Source organism: Tiliqua scincoides, chromosome 4 (assembly GCF_035046505.1).
Source record: "Tiliqua scincoides isolate rTilSci1 chromosome 4, rTilSci1.hap2, whole genome shotgun sequence".
NCBI classification, from domain to species: domain Eukaryota; kingdom Metazoa; phylum Chordata; class Lepidosauria; order Squamata; family Scincidae; genus Tiliqua; species Tiliqua scincoides.
The window spans coordinates 125,259,074-125,277,419 of NC_089824.1; the positions used below are offsets into that span (position 1 = coordinate 125,259,074).

Below are 18,346 nucleotides of genomic sequence, written 5' to 3' on the forward strand. Positions count from 1 at the left end.
GCGTGCGATCGGAGGGGTTGTTTATTTCTGAGTAAACAAGCATGCACGACTGGCTGCCACCCTCCACGCACATCCCACTGAGCAGCAAGCCCTCTGGACAGTGGCAAGGCTTACTTCTGAGTAAAGGCGTCCAGGCGCGAGCATCTCGAAGCCCCCACGGATGGGACTTAGAAAGAGGTGCTGCCGCTCCAGCCCACGGGGAAGTCAGTCGCACTGACTTCACAGGGACTAACAGCACCAGCCTGTGCGCGTCTACACAGAAGTAAGCCCCATCGTGTTAAAATGAGCTTACTCCCTGGAAAGTGCGCATAGGATTGAAGCTTTAGAGCCCTGCTCAGAAGTAGGTTCCATTAGAGTCAATGGGGCTTACTCCCAGGAAAGTGTGGATAGGATTGGGCTGTTACTCCCCAGGACTACAGCCTCCAGCGCGTGCTGAGCTCCCCCCATTTCTCCCAGTGGGGCTTGAAAGCTGCTGTCCCCCTAGGCACACTTTCTTGGGAGGAAGCTCTATGGAACGCAGGGAGACTTGATTCCGGGATTTGCAGGATCGAGCCCGCGGGCCGGCTCCTTTCTTCCAGCGCTCGGCCAAGTTCCCAGTCCCACCAGGGGCAAGTTTCATCCAAAGAAATCCCTCTGGTTTTTTTCGGCCCCGCCCCTTCCCATCGTTAAAATGTGTGTTGAACTTGAGGATTGAACGTCGGGTCGAGAGTGGGGGGGGGGAGGGAGGGGAGGTGAGCTGGAGGAGGGGCGCGTGGTGGGGGAAGGCAGGAGACAAGCGGAGCCCACCATCCCCTTCCCTCAAGGCTGCAGTGAAGTTTCCCCCCTTCCCCTAGCTTCTGGTGGGTGCAAGGGTCTAACCCCCGCCCCCCCCGAATATTTGTCACTGCTGCCCATCACCGTGGGGGCTGAGAGGAGTTTGACAGCTCTTTGTTGTCTGTCTAAGGGGGGGGGGGAACCCGGTGGCAGCTCCTGGCCGAGGACTCCTCCTCCTGAATTATCCGAAATGGGTTGGCTTTCGTCTTGAACAAATTGGACAGAGCCTCGGCAAGCAGCAGTCCCAAATCCGGCTGCTGGAGGCAACTGGGAACTGGCGAGCCTGGGAAGCTGAGGACCGACAGGACCACCGCCCCGCACTCGCAGTGGGCTTTCTCTCTGCTTCTGAAGGAGGAGGAAAAAGCGCCCCCCGCCCCACTGAATCTGCGGATCCCTTTGGAGGCTCCTTCCCCCACCTTCTCCCTCTCTTGGTCAGGAAGCCTGCAGAGCCCCCCACCCAATTTGGCGGCCTGCTTTGTCCCCCCACCCCAATCGCCCTCTTCTTTTTTCCCCTTGGTCCTCTCTCTGCCCCCCCTTCAGGACAGAGCCCGGCTCCTTGCGCTCCAGGCGGGGGGCAGCCCCCACGACCCCCACCACCGCCCTCTGGCCGGAGCCCAGAAGCGTGTGCGGGCTCTCCGCGTGGCCGGGCGCCTCGGATGCTCTAACACCAAGACTGCGGGGCCCGTATATGGAAATAGTGGGGTGCCGAGCCGAAGGAAACGCGTGTCCCTTCCGCCCCCCAGCCATGCTTTTCCACGGCATCTCCGGAGGCCACATCCAGGGCATCATGGAGGAGATGGAGCGCAGGTCCAAGACCGAGTCCCGCCTGGCCAAGGCCGGCCAGCTGAACGGCAGAGAAGCGGTGAGAACTTTCGGGGGCTGGGGCAGGGGGAGGGGGGCGGCAGCCGGAGCCCCCACACCCCGGATCTCACAGGGGCGAGGGACACTCTTCGGACAGGCCGAAACAGCGTTGTAGGGAAGAGGAAATTTTATATATATATATAAGTATATAAAATATGTTGCATGAGAGAGAGAGAGAGAGAGAGAGAGAGAGAGAGAGAGAGAGAGAGAGAGAGACTTGCACGTTGCATTTTTTAAAAACCAAAATTAGTTTCATTTTTTTAAAAATCGAAGGCTTCTCCATCTTTCCCCACTTTAAACTCAGCTATGATTTTTGTTCGATTGTCATTCGGACGGAAATCCCACAGATAGTTTCTAGGGAGTAAGTCCCATTGAAGACAATGGGACTTACTCCTGAGGAGACGTGCTGTTAGCTACCTTTTAGTAAAACGGTGACAGCACCAGCCTAAGGAGGTTTACTCCGGAGTAAGGCTGCAATCCTATTCACGCTTGACTGGGAGTAAGGGAACTACAAGGGAACTTACTTCTGAGTAGATATGCGTAAGATTGGGCTGTAAGTGCCTCCCAATTCAGCAAGCAAATGTGCCTGCTAGAGTGATTAATTTAATTTGAAGTAATCTAATTTGATGGAACACCGTACAAGGCAGGATCCAGCCGCAGCTCCGCATGTCTAAGTTAAGAACCTACTGGGGAAGAGTCTGAGAGCTCAGTGCGACTTACTCCCGAGTAAGGCGGCACGTCCCACTGATTGGAGCACGTTCTTCGGTTCCTCACTGAAACCGGTGGGGACTTTGAAGAACTTAATTACACACATGCACAAGGATAGCGGCCCAGTGTAGACTTTGCATCCGATCCTAAAACGCACGTTTGGTCGGAGTGCAATCCTGAACATACTGAAGGAAGTTTCACGGGACCTGTGCGCTTCCCTTCAGAGTAGATCTCCTTCGAATGCGGATACGAGGGCGTTTGGAATCCGATTCTAAAGAGAACCGCGTTGAGACAGTATCGGTTTCTGGAGAGGAGGAATGAATGGCTTAGGGGATGCCACGGAGGGCAGGGTCGTGATTTGCCCCATTGGTGTAGTTCACCGCTTCCTACTCCCCTGGCCCCCAAATCTAATTTCGGTCATCCCCAAATGGACTGAAAATTGTCCTGAATCTTGACTGCTGAGGCTTTCCAAGTAAGCTCAGTCTCCTTCGTAAAGATGGAGATGATTTTCTGAGAGTGGACATAAATTCTATGCGAAAGATATAGATCTAGAACACACGCACAGAGAGAGAGAGAGAGAGAGAGAGAGAGAGAGAGAGAGAGATCAGCAAATTCATTTTGGCTTCCTTTAAAAAAAACACACTGTGTTAATTGTGTCTTTAAAAAAGACTATGCCTCCATCTCCTTGCTTGCCTGCAGTCTTGTTCAAAAAAATAAATTTGAAATTGTAGGAACAGGATCAGGGAAAGCCAGGGCAAGACTGGCTGAAGGAGAGACTGAAAAAACTAGCTTAAAAAATAGTCTAAATAATATATTTCCGCCTCCGGAAATGACCCCCCAAATCCTCTGAAAACGTCCTCTGGAATCGCATTTATTCTTTCTTCGACTTGGGACTAGCGATCTAGCAGCTCCATTTCAGAGGGTTCAATTCCGCGGGAACTGGGCAGAGAAAAAGAAGGGGAGGGAGGCAGGAGGGGGGAGGGGGTGTGAAGAAGGAAGTTTCCTTTTCTCTTCCAATGCCGCCCGAGCTTCTGTTGGGTGCCCACAATGAACCCGAGGAAGGGCCTGTAGAGAGTGGAGTTTCACCTCCTTGCACTGGCCTCTCCCCTCCCCTCCCCCAGTTAGGACCAAGTTCATTAGGAAGGGCTTGATTGGCATTTCAAGCACCCGCTCCCTCCAATGTGGTTGGGGGAAAGCCCAAAGAGAATCTGAATATATATACATTTTAAAACCCTATTTTCTTCTGATTTTTGTGTGGTCAGAAGACTTTGCCTCTAATTTACTGGAGGTTTACAAGAGTTTCCCACCAGATCTCTCTCTCTCTCTCTCTCTCTCTCTGGTTTTTCAGCAGACAAACTTTACAAAACAAACACACATCAGTTCCATTTTTGTGAGGCCAGTGCAGATCCAAAACAAAACCCTCCCTCCCTTGTTAATGGAATTTTGGATGCAAGATCCTGGAGCTTCACAAGGATTGCATAAAAGAGGAGGGAGGGGGTTGGATTCCTTTTAAAACAAACAGAACCAAAGTGTTTTTTTGTTTGTTTGTTTTTGCTTCTCTTTCGCTTTCCGCCTTCACGTTTTGCAGACTCCTGGCGCTTGGGCCCAGTGCGATCCACACGCCTTGGTGGGATCGCACTGAAATTCCCACCGAGTTCTCCAGCGGCCCGATCCTGGACACGTTTCCTTGGAAGAAAGTCCCACTGAGGGTTGCTTGCCACGTTAGGGGTGCCACCGTCGCAGAGCGGAGGGTACATTCTGAATTCTCCTGAATTCAGTGGGACTTACTCCTGCTAAACAGGATTGTGGCGTGCTTGTGTACAGAAACTGCTGGGGCTTATTTTGAAAACCCAATTTTATTTTGGAAAAAAAATCAGTTCTACAGGTTTTCCTGAAAGGGGGGGGGAGATATTTTCATTTTTTGGTATCATATTTTTGGTATCATATTTTGACATGCTATTTCATAGCATCCATACATTTTATTGGAAGTCAATTTCACTGAAATCAGACAGGCTCACGTCCATTTTTTTTTTTTTTTAAAGCCGTTTTGGAGGGACTCCTTTGAGTTTTCTGGGCCGCTCTGTAAAGAATTTTCTTAGCACCATGAAAAAAAAAAAATAACTGAAAAGAGGGTGAAGTTATCTTTCCAGGCCTTTCACAGGAAATTCACAAGAAATTGGAAGTGTCTCTTTAGAAGGATGTATTTTGAAGGGGGGAAAAAATCCAGCCTCAGCAAATGAGTTTCTACCCCTCCCCCCTGGAAACTGCCTCTGTGTGTGGGAGGGTGAGGATTTTGATAAACAATGACAACGCGACTTTATTTTACGTTCACGTTTGGTGTGAGCCAACCTTGCAAACCAAGGAACTTCACCTGTACCCAGAGTGAAAAAGTCCCCAGTGCGGATGCTTTGAAATCTCAGGGCATTCAGTGGGTCTTCATGCCCTCCTTGGTTGGGATCCTGACCTTTGTGCAAGGACAAGTGAAGGAGGTTCCAGAGGGTGGGCTGAGCGCAGAAGACGGAGGTCAGAGAGGGAAAGACTCTCCCCCCCCCCAGCTCCTCCCAGAAGTTCTCAAGGACTTGCCACTTCAGGACTGGTCTCTCTGATGGAGCAAACCAGCTCTGGAAGAGCCTTCTCGCCCTCACGTTGTCTTGTTTTGCGATCTGATTTCTTTTTGTGTGTGTCCCGCCCCAGAACATGCCCCCACTGAGCCCCGAGAAGCCTGCCCTGTGCGCCGGGTGTGGAGGCAAGATCTCCGACAGATACTACCTGCTGGCTGTCGACAAGCAATGGCACCTCCGATGTCTCAAGTGCTGTGAATGTAAACTGGCTCTGGAGTCCGAGCTCACCTGCTTTGCCAAGGACGGCAGCATCTACTGCAAGGAGGATTACTACAGGTACAGCACCCGGGGGCGGGGGTGGGGAGAGAGCCCAGGAGACCCCCCCTTTCGGGAAAGTCCAAAAGGCGCCTTCAACCCTGCCCAGGACGGCTCCTGCCAAGCCCCAGAGAGGTTGGGATGTTCTTGGAGAAACGATGATCAACCCCAGTGGGGGCTGATCCATGGACACGCGGGGTCCTTGATTTCTCAGACCTTGGAGGCTGGTTCACCCAGCCCTGTGCATCCACCCGACCATTCTGCGCTGGATCACTGGACCCCCTCGGGCTGGTTTGTCGGTTCAACGGAGTGGGGACTTGGCACGTGTGAAGGAGCCATCCCAGACCCAGAGCTACAGCTAGGAGCCTTCCAGTGGCCTCTGATACTAGTGCTTTTCAAAGGGATCGGTTCACACGTTCAGCTGCCAGCCCTAACCCAGGGGAGGGAACCTAACCCAGGGCTGAGCATTCGTGTCTGAGCCAGCCCCTGAAGGCCTCTGAGTTCCACACGAGGAGCGACTCCCTTGAAAAGCATGGCGTAGAGGAGGCCACAGCCAAGTTCTGTCGGGAACTGCAAGCCAGGGTGGCTCCTTCCCAAATGCGAGTCAAGCATGTCTGTGATCTCTAGAAGCCCTGTGTGTGTGTGTGTGTGTGTGTGTGTGTGTGTGTGTGTGTGTGTGTGTGTGGACTCGATGAAAAAGCATGGCATGAGGGAGTAGAGAGATGAGTTCCTATTTACTAGTTCTATTTAGTGAGTTACTATTTACCAGCAAGGTTTGGTCCAGAAGTGTTTATTCACATGTGCCATCCTGAAGTCGTGAACGTGTGAATCAGCCCTCAGAAACTGCGGTTTGGTTGAAAGAGTGCAAGTTCACAGGGATTGGGGGTTGGTGGTGACTTTTCTGACTATAGTCATGGACAAGTCATGGATTAATGCTGTGGTGGTACTGTTGCCCGAGGGCCCAATCCTCTCCAATTTTCCCGTGCTAGGGCAGCAGTGCCAATGGGGCATGCACTGCATCCTATGGTGGGGAGGCAGTCCCAGAGGCTTCCTCAAGGTATGGGAACATTTATTCCCTTATCTTGGGGCTGCACGGGGGGGGGGGGGATGGGGGTGAAAAGTTGGATGGGATTGGGCCCTAAGACACAAGCCTCTTTCTGCTCCCCCCAGCATCTTATTCCCTAGGATGCCCATGGGGGCAACCCAAAACTCTAGAAAAAACTGCCCCTCATCTGGATGCCTCCACTAGTCCGAAAGGATCACACTGTCCTGAAAGGAACTGCTTTTTATTCTACTGGCACCTGTAATCACCAGTAGGATCCCTGTATATGTTTTCTGGGAAGTCCCTGGGTATTCAGTGGGGCTCTTTCTGCCAAGGAAAAGTCCATAGGGCTGCAGCTTAATTACCAGCCCCACGAGGAGGGCCTCCCAGGAAAGGACTGGTCCTGCTTCTGGCTTGCAGAAACTGTGCCTGGTTGGGCACAGATTCCCCCTTCCTTCCCCCCCCCCCATCCTTTCTGTTGAACCAGATCAGGCCCTCCTGCTGGGAAGCCTCTCCGCTCCCTCTTGTTAGTGCTTAACTGCCATCAGACAGACCTTAGGTTTGTTTCCATGCTAAAGACACACATCCGGATTTTGCCAGCCTCTCACAGAGAGTTAAGACCCAGCTTTATGCCCTGATCCTGAAGTTCTCTGGAAACAATTGCCCACTGGCTTCAATTTAAAAGCAGCAACCACTTCCTTCCCAGGTTCTGGTGTCTATCACAGGCCTAGTCCTTTCTCTAAATCTAAGTCCCACTGAGTTCAAGTGGGGCTTACTCTCCCAAGTAATTGTGTCTAAGGAAACCCATTTCCCTCCAGTCCTTTAAGAACAATTTGGACAGCTTTTGAGACTCTGAGGAAGAAAGAATGGGCTCCTAGGGCATCAAGGTTAAACAATGTTAAACTTTATCTGGTGTAAACAAACAGCTGTATCTTTGAACAATTCCCCAGTTCCTGAAAAAGTAAGAAAAAGTGGATTTAAACCAGGTTAACTTGTATCCACAACACCCACCTTTCTGAAAAGAAGCACATGGTTGTTAGAGGCCCCCAGAAGATCATCAAGATGGTGCAGACTGGGAGATCTGCTGGAAGCAAATTTCATGGGCTGTCCAACCACACCAGCTTCCCAGCCATGCACATCTTTGCCTCTGGCAAAATGATATCTGGGTGATGTGTGAAAGAACTCAGAGGCAGGCTGCAATTCTGTCCATACTTACCTGGGAGTAAGTCCTTTTGGACCCGGTGAGACTTTGCAGAGGATGGTGCTAGGTTTAACTTCCTAGCAGTTGGGGGTCTGGGAGGTAGCACAGTGCTTTGGCACTGACATTCAGTCCCAGCCTCGATTTGGCAGTCCCTTGGTTTGCAGCTGAAAGTCTGCAGGCCAAGTCCCTGCTCCTCCTCCTCTCTCTCCTCCTCTCTCCAGCCAGAGAGAAATTGGGAGAAGAAGCAGCTGATCCCATCCAAGTCTGAGGCCTGTAGTGAAATGTCCTTCTCCTGCTTCAGGACTTAATTTGCAAATGCAGTTAGAGATCTGTCAAGACTCAAGAGCTTTCCTGATCTGTCTCAAGGGCTTAGCTTGGGGGTGTTTTCTGTTCAAAGGCTTAGGCAGAATGACCACTTCAACTGACTGACTCAATTAAGTCGCCAGTCAGTTTAAGTTTTTGTGTGGAAGAGCACCTCTGAGCATGTGCTGAGTGCGTTGCTGTTATCCTAAACCACAACTGATTTCCAGGTATGGGGGGAGGGGGGAACAGTTTGGTTTCTTGGCAGGCTTGAATCTCCAGGAATCTCTTCTGGGCAGACCAGGGTGCCCCTCAATCTGACTCTTCCTGACAAACAATGAAATGGGCTTCCAGTATTCAAAGCAGGGCTGTTCAGTTTATCTATTTCAAAAATTTCATATTTAAATTTTACTCAGTTAAAGAAACTGATCAATCTAAACCTAGATTGGATCAGTTTCTTTAATTGAGTAAAATTTGAATATGAAATTTTTGAAATAGATAAACCGAACAGCCCATTCGTCTAGATTTAAACTAGATTTACTCAATTAAAGAAACACTGAAAAAGCATGTGGTGCTTAGTACCTAAAAAGAAAGTTCACCAAGTCAGTTATCTTAAAAGAGGCATTCTTCCTCTCCCTCCTCCTCTCACACCCTGGAGGAAATGCCTCTCCTAAGTCAGGCCTAGGGTACCATCAAAACACAAAGCATGGCTATCCGCCCCCCCCCCCTTCTTCAATGTATTGATGTTATTCACTGGTGCATGTATGCAGATTTAGTGTCTGCAAAATGGTCCAATTAATTGCCTGAGGCTGCTACCCAATAACACTTTCCTGGGAGTAAGCCCACTGAACACAATGGAACTTATCTCTGAGTAAAGATGTGCTTTACATTTCTTGCCTTGGGCGATAGCCACAGCAAGAGAGGGGCTGCCCCACATTGTCGAGAGCACATTGGTGAGGTTGTGGTAGGGAAAGGATTCCTCTGATCTTAATGGACATGGGCAGGCGGAGGGGGAACCCAAGTGGAGAGCAGGAGAATTGGTGGGGATGACTTGGACACGATCCACTCCAGGGCAAGCGCTTTTCAGAGCCCAATCCTATGCAGGTCTGCTCAGGCATAAGTCCCACTTTATTCAATGAGACCCACTACCAGGAAAGTGTGCATTGTAGCCTAATGTCCATGATTTCAACAAAGTCCTTACATTCCAGCAGAAATCAAGGGGGCTTTCAACCCTCTGACAGTGAGCTTCAATGGGCTTCCTTGTGAGTAAGCAGGCCTAGGATCTTTCTGCGGCTGGAGCCTGTCTGCTGCTCTTTTGTTCAGTGTCCGAGGGGGGCAGGCTCTCCCCTGCGTGGGTGGGTGGGTGATCTCTTTCCCCCCCAACTGAAATGGGGGTCCTGAACTGCTTTGGGGCTGCTCTCAGGTTGAGCAGATGCCTCTTTTTCCAGGACATGTCCTCTTTTTCAGTCTCATGTCCTGGAAAAGAACTTAAATATCTTCCTTTTTCCTGTGAACAGAACCCTGCAGGCAGCGCAGAACCTCCTTGGAATGAATAAATTATATGTCATGGAGTTTTAAGTTTAATAATTAGTAATACAATGTTTAAATTAAGCACATGAAATCAATCTACGAGTGCTTTTAGCTTTTATTTTGTCATGTCCTCCATTTCTCTGGGATGTCCTACATTTTGGGGTGCCCGTCCTCCTTTGTGGTTATGACATCTGGTCACCCTGGTTTGGACCCCTGAGTGCTTGGCAGGCTGATAGGGCGACCCGGGGGGGGAGGGGGTGTCCAGCCCCTGGGGTGGATGGGTCGCCCGGGTGGGCCGCGGCCCCTGGCTGACCGGGTGCGCTCTTCCTCCAGAAGGTTCTCCGTGCAGCGCTGTGCCCGCTGCCACCTGGGCATCTCGGCCTCGGAGATGGTGATGCGGGCGCGGGACTCGGTGTACCACCTGAGCTGCTTCACCTGCACCACGTGCAACAAGACGCTGACGACGGGCGACCACTTCGGCATGAAGGACAACGTGGTCTACTGCCGGGCGCACTTCGAGAGCCTGCTGCAGGGCGCCGAGCCCGCCTCCTACCCGCCGCCCCAGCTCAGCTACACCGAGCTGGCGGCCAAGGGGGGCGGCCTGGCACTGCCCTACTTCAACGGCACCGGCACCGTCCAGAAGGGCCGGCCCAGGAAGAGGAAGAGCCCGGCGCTGGGCGTCGACCTCGTCGCCTACAACTCAGGTGGGTGCTGCTCCCGGCTGCAACATCACACGCAAACACCCCCCCCCCGTCCTCGAAAAGTGCCCTTCACACGTGATGTTTCCACCTACACGGGTACGGACATATAAGGTCAGTGAAAGTGTCTCCTTCCCGCAGCCTTGCGGGTCAGTTCCAGCCCTGTTCGTCTGCTCCGGCAAAAACAGGGTGAGGATTACTCCGAAGTCAGGGCTCAAAGGCTGCAATCCTTGCCACACTTACCTGGGAGTAAGCCCCATTCACGATACTTACTTCTGAGCATGGATTGGGCTCTTAGTCCCAAGTAACCGTGCATCGGACAGACACCTGCAATGCTGGCTCAAACGTCGGTGGATCTCGAAACAGTGGTTTCCTCAAGTGCAAAGGCAATGAAATATCACGTGTGAAGCGGTCTCGAGTCGCATTACCTCAGTGTACGTGTCCAGGAGTAAGTCCCATTGCACCCCGTGGGATTAACTTCTGAGTAAACATTTCAGGTTGTACCTTCTCGTTTCCTGACCATTGCCTTTCGATCTAGGAGTCCTTTTAGACGGGGAAAGTTCAGTAGGGGTTACTTGCAGCCCCGAAATCCAACCCTTGGAATTTAGTAAGTTTATGCTCCACATTTACTGAACTAACCACTCCCGGTAGGATAAACCGCAGAGTCACAAGGGGGGGGGGAAGGTTGCACTGACCCCCCCCCTTTGCAGAAAAGAGCTTCAGTTCCGTTTCTTGCAAACGACGTTTGCGATTCGTTGAACGTGTAATCAAGAAACGAAAGTATCTCCAAAAGTTTACTGATCTAAGGAGGCCTGTCAGACCTCCAAGAGGAAAGGCTCTCGTGATGAATGTATGTTCTCCCCTCAGCCCAGGGCTTGTTGAAGTTCCACTTTTGCTTATCCTTAAATTGGCTTAAGTGGGGGGAAATGATGAAGGTGGATGTTTAGTGTTGATTCTAAGTGAGTTTCCTTCCAAGTCAATGGGCTGAGAGTGAACCCTAATCCTTGGTATTCACGCAGCGCCTTTGAGCGATCGAAGCTCCCCACATCCTGCTTGCCCTGTGAGGTAGGTCCGCACCATGCCCTCTCCCTCCCATTGTAGGCGAGGAGCTGAGAATCAGGGCCTCGGCCAGGGCTTCGCAGCAAGTCTGTAGCAGAGGCGAGATTTCACGGTCCCTGAGCCTGCACGTGTCCGGGAGTAGCCTTCACACCCAGTAAGCGTGCTAAAGTTGCAACGTTAGCAACGAAACTAATAGCTCAAGCCTGGAGCTATTAATACTCAGGAGTAAGCTCCAGTGTGTTCAATGGGGCCTGCTCCATGGATAGGGTCGAACCCTAAACCAAACCTGAGAAGTTGCTCCTTTGTATCCATGATGTGAAGTCATTTTGGCCCAGCGTTGCATATACGCAACAGGGACCAAATGTGTATACCTGTAGGCTAGGCAGAAATGCAAGAGCTTGAAATTCGAGGACCGATGTCCCATAAATCTTAAGTAATTCAGTATAAATATCAATTTTAAGTACTGTAATTAAGTGAGCAATATACGTAGTAATGCGAGTGGAGAGAGAGAACCCCAGAACAATATGCGTGAGACGCCTTGACTACTATTAATGTTGACACGTGAATGATTTGGAGCCCAATCGATGCCTACTCTACGTCTACTCAGAAGTAAGTGCCATTGTAGTCAATGGGGCTTGCTCGCAGGAAACTGCGGGTAGGATTGTAGTATTTATGGCTACAATCAGAATCTGGCGAATGTTCACGGTCCAGCCAGAGTCCCTCCCAGAGAGGACCCACTGATTTCAGAGGCAGAGGAGTTCTTCTCGGTCTGCTCCTTCGGAAGGTCCCTTTTCGAGGGCCAGGGTGGAGGAGGGCCCCTCCTCCCGTGGAAGTGGTGCAGGGATTGGGACCGAAAGGCGCTTGCCACCGACCGAGGAGACAAAATAGCTGTGGGGGAGGGGTGAGCAGCATTCCTCCAGAAAGCTCAGTCGACTCTACAGGACCGTCAATTTCCCCGTGAAATCGCCCTTTACAAGGAGGTCTCCTAGCATGAAATTTGTCGTTTGCTCGACCAGGACCGCTCTGATTTTGGTGCATTTAATTTTTCCCCCCTGGGCTAGATGAATGGGCGTTTACACGCGCAACTAATGCAGGCGGGGCGAGGGGGGGGGCGAAAACAATCTCAGCCTCTGGACCGCCGGAGAGGAAAGGTCTGAGGGACGGTGTATTTTGGCCTGCCGGATCGGAACCCTTGCAGGGAATCGAGAAAAGACTCTCCCGTTGGATAATCCGGATGAAATCCGGATTAACAATGGCCGCGGCCAGCCCATCCTCCTGAAGAGCGTCCAGATTCAAGTGGCCTCGACCACCCTTCCGAAACCCACCCCCACAGCGTCCTGAGAGGAGTCTCAGTGATCCCCCAAAGGGCATTTAGACTGTACTGGGCTTGTAGAGCCCAATCCTATGCATGTCTACTCAGCTGTCAATCCATTATTGTCAAGGGGCTTACTCCAAAGTAAGTGTGGATAGGATTGCAGTCTTTAGTCGTTTGTTCCAGGTGAATCATTCTGGACTCAGAGCTCAAGCCTATGCGTGTCTACTTAGCAGTAAGTCCCATTATAGTCAAGGAGCTTACTCCCAGGTAAGTGTGGATGGGATTGGGCTGTAAGGCTACATTCCTATCCACACTTTCTGGGAGTAAGACCCATTGACTATAATGGGACTTGCTTCTGAGTAGACATGCATAGGCTTGGGCTCTAAAAGGGCTCTCCCCCCAAACTCATTCTTCCAGGATCGCCCAGTCCTGAATATGGGTTCGAATAACAGCCGGTTAAGATGCAGGCAACCGGGAGGAGCTCTCTCGGCATCCCTCTCCCTTTGAGGGGACCAGGGAGCGCTGGGTGGATCTCCAGTCCGCATCAAGCGCCGTGTGTACCCGCAGTCCTGCTCCAGATCGCCTCCCTTCCTCCCCCCGGCCATTCCCTGAGCACAAAGCCCCTTTCTTCTCCCCCCCCTCCAGCTTCCTGCAGAGATTTCGCGTCCTCTGATGCGAGGCGGCCCAGCTTTAATTGTTCGCTGTTAATTGGAGGTGACATCGGAATCTCCGGCTAGGGGAGCCGGGATGGAGGCAGGCGCCTCTTCCCCTCACTCCATGGGCTGGGCTGGGCAGGGCGAAGGGGGGGCGTCCGATGGCCCGCAGAAGTGGCAAAGCGAGGTCAGGGGAGACACCGCAGGGCTCCATTCGGGACCCAAAGAGGACTGCCCAGATTGGATCCTGCACAGCTTAGCTGGGCTCGCACCCCTAGGCAGGCTGGCCCGGAGCAGGAGGGGCTGAGATGGCACTGAACAGCATCCCGATCCTCACCCCCATCTCCCAGGAAGCAAGTGCCCCAGCGACTTCCACAGGATTCAGAGCCCTCTGGCCAAGGGGGCACACTCTGGGGGGTTGACCCTCGTTCCCTCTCGAAGCTAAGTATCTACCCCAGTGATAAGTCCCATTGAGTTGAATGGGTTTGCTCCCAAGTAAAGATGCATTCCCAGCTGCCTGCAGGGTTAGGGCTCAGGTATCCCAAAGGCCAGGCCCTCCCCACATCAGCCTTTTCATGTGCTAGCTGAAGAAAAGGTGCCCACTGACTCAGTTAAATGCCTGGTAGGGTGGACCTTCTGCTTCAGACTGGCTCTGTTGCCAGTGCAAGTTGCCCCCGTTAAGAGACTCTGATAAACATGGAGCGGGGGACTTGGCAGGAGGAGGAGGCCAAGAAAAGTTTGCAATTTCTAGAAAGTCCAGGCAGCTTGGGAAAAACCACCCAGAGGAGACAAAGTAGCAGAAAGGCTCAAAGATGTTTGGAGCTGGTTGAAGGATTCCCACTTTCTCCAAACAAAACTCAGGAAAACAAAACAAAACTCTCCTATTCATTTCAGGAAGGTTTCTTTTGAGTTCACAATTGAGCTCACAACATGTTAAGGAAATAGATGCAACTGGAGTGGGGGGGGGGGTAATTTCAAAAGCACTGGGTTGTTTCTCACATTAAAGCCATTTCTGCCCAATGTTGCATATATGCAACAGGCACCAAATGTGTGCACCTGTGGGCTGGGCAGAAATGGATTCAAGCAAACGGTCACTTTGTAAAAGTGATCAACTCATTGTGGATCCACCCATCAGTGGGTGCTGTTTTTCTAATCTAAACCCCCCCCCCCATTTGCCTAAAGTGTGCCTGGGTTAATCTCAGAGAATGACCTGAGCATGAGTCCTGTGCATGTTTACATAGAAGCCTATGCTCAGTGACAGATACTCCCATGTTATACCTTCGAGATCACTATGCATGTTTATTCAGGAGTATGTATCACTGAGTTCAAAGAGACACACTTGTGCCCTTAGCTACCAATGTGGGGTTGCAGTTTAAAAAACAAACAAACCCATTGTTTTAAAAGGAAGAATTAAGCACCTTTGCCCTGGCCACAAAATGGGACATAAAAATGCCTTTGGCTGAATTAAATCTGAGGTCCCTGTGGTTAGAGGCTGTGGGAGCGGGCAAACTTTCCAATCACACAGAAGTGATGTGGTAGTTTGGAGAGCTAGCTAAGAATCCCAGAACAGGGGTAGTGCTTGGAGACGTAAGGTTGCACTCCTTGTCACATAGCTTGCCACTGTCTTCAGGACAGGGGATTAGGAGGGATTGCAGCCCCACTGGATTATGTGGAAAGAGGAATTTTTCTGAACAGCAACCTCTTGCTCTAACCAGTAGGGGCTGCCTATGAGGCCAAGCTAGGTCATCTCTACACAATACCAGTGAAAGTACCTCTCTTGCCTGTCCCCCATCTGTACCGAAGGGGCCACGCCTCCACTGGACCCAATGCACATGGTGTGGAGAAGTTGCTGTCTCCTGCCTTGTGTTCTTCATTAACAAGATTCTTATGTACACACAAATACAGGCAGCTGTTCCAAGGAACACGTCATTGTTCTAAAAATGTGTCTTCTGCTTTTCTTTGAATCCCATGCGAACCCCTTCGTAATAAGGTGGCAACCCCACATATTATTACTTGGGGGGTAGGGGGGAAATGCCCATTGATAAAGTGGTTACCCCTTTGGCGTTAATGTGTGCAGGGTTGAACTGTGCCCTGGAACCCCATGCTGGCTATCACAGGCAGGGGATGTGCAATCCATATGACAGACCATATGATCTCCATATGATGGTGTTATGATGTGATGGGCTGGGGGAGGGGGCACTTCTGTTTTGAAAGGAGCCCCTCTCAACAGGAAGGTTTCCCTGCATGAGGCCAACTGATGAGTCAGGCAGAAGAGGAACTTCTAAGATAATGTACTTTTCAGCACCTTCCTATACATGTCTGCCCATTAAAAAGTCCCATTGCATTCAATGGGACTGATGCCCAGCAAAGTGTGAGCAGGATTGTAGTCTCAGTTACATGAGACCATTTTCAGCAAGTGCTGTTTTGGCCTCCTCTGTCTTGTTCATTTCCTGCATTTGTTAGTTTTGAAGCCAACCCCTTATGATGGCCACAGTGCACATTTGCTTTGAAAATGGCTCTTCCACTGTTTGGCCTGCATGATTAGCACTGACATGCTGGAAACCAAAAGGCATCCTTGCAGCTGAATCCTTTGCATATTTCCTTGGAAGAGAGTCCCGCTGAATTCCATGGAACATTCTCAAGCAAATGTGCACAGATAGGATTATGCTCGACTAGGCCATGTAGCAGGATCCTGCATGTCATGAGTGAGAAGGAGATTCCAGTCAGTTCAGATCAATTTCCTCCCAGATCAGTGTCAGACTTCAGAGCAAATTCCTTCACAAAGCCTGACTGGATCCTAATCATGATTCTTTTCTGGTCCTCCCCCCTCCACCCCCCACCCCCGTTTAGTGCAGGATGTGCTGGGTTTCCATCTAAGTCTGGGCAGGCAATATCCAGCGGCCCATACAAGCAACTGTTACCCTGCACATGCCTGATCTCGGAAACTAAGCAGGGTCAGGCCTGGTTAGTACTTGGATGGGAGATTGCCTGGGAATATGCCTGGGAATACCATAGTCTTTCAAGACTGAAGGTTGCCAACCATGCAAGCAGAAAGGGATGTCCCTGTGTGCCAGAGGGGATTTTGCTTTTTTTTTTTTTTAAAGGCTGTACTGAACAGAATGCATGCAGCAGTGGAGTTTTACTCTCCCCACCCATCCTCCTTTAGGGTGTTGCAACTAAACAGGAGCTGTAACATTTTCCACCAATAAAAATTGCTGTCTCCAAGTCCTTTCCTCTGTAATTCTAACTCCCAACATGCTGAAATTGTCAAATGAGTGTAGCAGTGACCTCTGGTGGCTTCTGAAGGGAGAAGTCATTTTCAGAGAGAGAGAGAGAGAGAGAGAGAGAGATTAATTTGAAGCTTGTTGTTGGGTTGTCATTGTGTTGGCATCAGACTGTGTGTGAGAGAGTGAAGCAAGTAAAGATGACGTACTTTAAGAGAGCAACTTGTCTTCCCCCCCACCAATTTGTAAACCTTCCTTGTGAGGCAATCAGCATTCAGATTAAATGAACAACACCCTTGAATTGTTGAATCTTTCAACAAGATTTGGGACTAACTGTGTCACAACTCTGACTCTGAGTGGCTCGGGTGCTTACCAGAGTTGCCTAGCAGGTGTGCCTTTTGCCAGGGGTGTCATCTCAGAGTGATGGGAGGGAGAAGAAGACAAGCAACTTCCAAAAATTCAGAGGCAGTTCCCTTTCCTTTAGTTGAACTCTTGGCTTCACTAACCATCCTGGAGAGTTTGGTTGGCTTCAGATCCAGTTTGCAAATGACAATCTTGTTGGATCTTAAGAGTAGCACATTTATTCCAGTATCCTTTTTCGTGTCCTACAGTCCACTTCCTCTGATGCACAAAGTATACATTCATTAGTCTTGAAGATGCCACAAGACTCTCTGTTTTTGCTGCAACAGATTAACATGGCTGCCCCTCTGGAAATTTAAAAATGCCAGTGTATACCAACCTCCCCCTCCATATCAAATCAGGAACTTTGGCTCACCAGTGGCAGTGGATGTATTTTTATCTGCATGCAAACAAGATGGCAGCTGTGCTATTTTCTGGTTCTAGTATGTGAACGTGTAAAAAAATTAGTTTTTTAAGAGGGAAAGCCAACAATAGCCCGACCCTGTTTTGTTAGCTCCTTGCCTAAGTTTGGTGGTATTTTCCCTGATTAATTTAAGAATAAAAGGATCTGTCTGGTTAGGTCTTGTGAACTGGAGTACAGATTATAATAGGTGATCCAGTGAAATGGTTCACACGTGGCATTAGGATTGCAAATTATGGACACAATCCTAACCCCTTATGTCAGTGCTTTCCAGCACTAACATAAGGACAATGCAGCTCTGAGGTAAGGGAACAAACATTCCCTTACTTTGAGGAGGCCTCCGTGAGTGACACCCAACTGCAGGATGCAGCACATGTCCCATTGGCACCGCTATGCCAGTGCTGGAAAGCACTGACATTAGGGGTTAGGATTGCGCCCTAAGCCATTTCTGCCCAACAATGCATATATGCAACAGAGACCAAATGTGTACACCTGTGGGCCGGGTATAAATGAGTTTTTAATTTGACAAAAATGTCATTGGTTCTGTGCCTTTTACACAGAAATGTATGTAGAAATCTGCTGTTGAAGCCTTTCCAGGCATGGAGATACCCATCAACATCTGCTGATGTTGTTATCAGATATAGGATGCAGTTAAGATGTTGGCAGTCTGGCATGTCACTCAAAGTGCTGCATGCATTTCCCATATTTGTAAGATGAATGTAAAGTATACATTAGCTAGAAATGCACATTTGGATTGAAAACAAAATTTTTCTCCTCTACTTTTGATTTGATATTAACAAAATTCACATGTGTACCATCAACAAACAGCATTAGGGAAAGTCCAAGGTGATTCTCCATATGCATTAAAATCTTCTAAGGCTGAAATCCTCGGGACATTAATAGTGTAACTCTATGCATGTCTACTCAGAAAACAGCTTCATTGAATTTCATGGAACTTAGGCTGCAATCTTATCTATACTTATCTGGAAATAAGTCCCACTGAACTCAGTGGAATTTACTTTCAAGTAAACATTCATAGGCTTGTGACTCTGAAAATTGAGACGCTTCCTGTTTTTGTTCTGTTTTTGTTTTGTTTTTAAATAGGGTTTTCTAAGATCAATATTTCTTCTAATGACTGGACAAATAATTGTTTCTAATGAAAGGACAAATAATTGCCAACTATATATGTTTATAAGTTTGCTATTAAGAAAATTCAAGAAATAACTTATTCTGTCAAGCATCTGGC

At 49.8% G+C, this 18,346-nt stretch overlaps 1 protein-coding gene across 3 annotated transcripts in view; it reads left to right on the forward strand.

The window, feature by feature from the left end:
* Positions 1 to 1,501: 1,501 nt before the first annotated feature.
* LHX9 (LIM homeobox 9) overlaps positions 1,502 to 18,346 on the forward strand; it is a 34,390-nt gene continuing 17,545 nt past the window's right edge. For 2 of the 3 annotated variants that reach the window (XM_066625441.1, XM_066625439.1), the window contains exons 1-3: positions 1,502 to 1,675; positions 5,077 to 5,279; positions 9,665 to 10,035. In XM_066625441.1, the coding sequence (XP_066481538.1) occupies positions 1,502 to 1,675; positions 5,077 to 5,279; positions 9,665 to 10,035 (748 nt within the window). Of the gene's footprint in view, positions 1,676 to 5,076; positions 5,280 to 9,664; positions 10,036 to 12,633; positions 12,640 to 18,346 lie in introns of all 3 variants that reach the window. The other variant, XM_066625440.1, reaches the window with a different exon arrangement.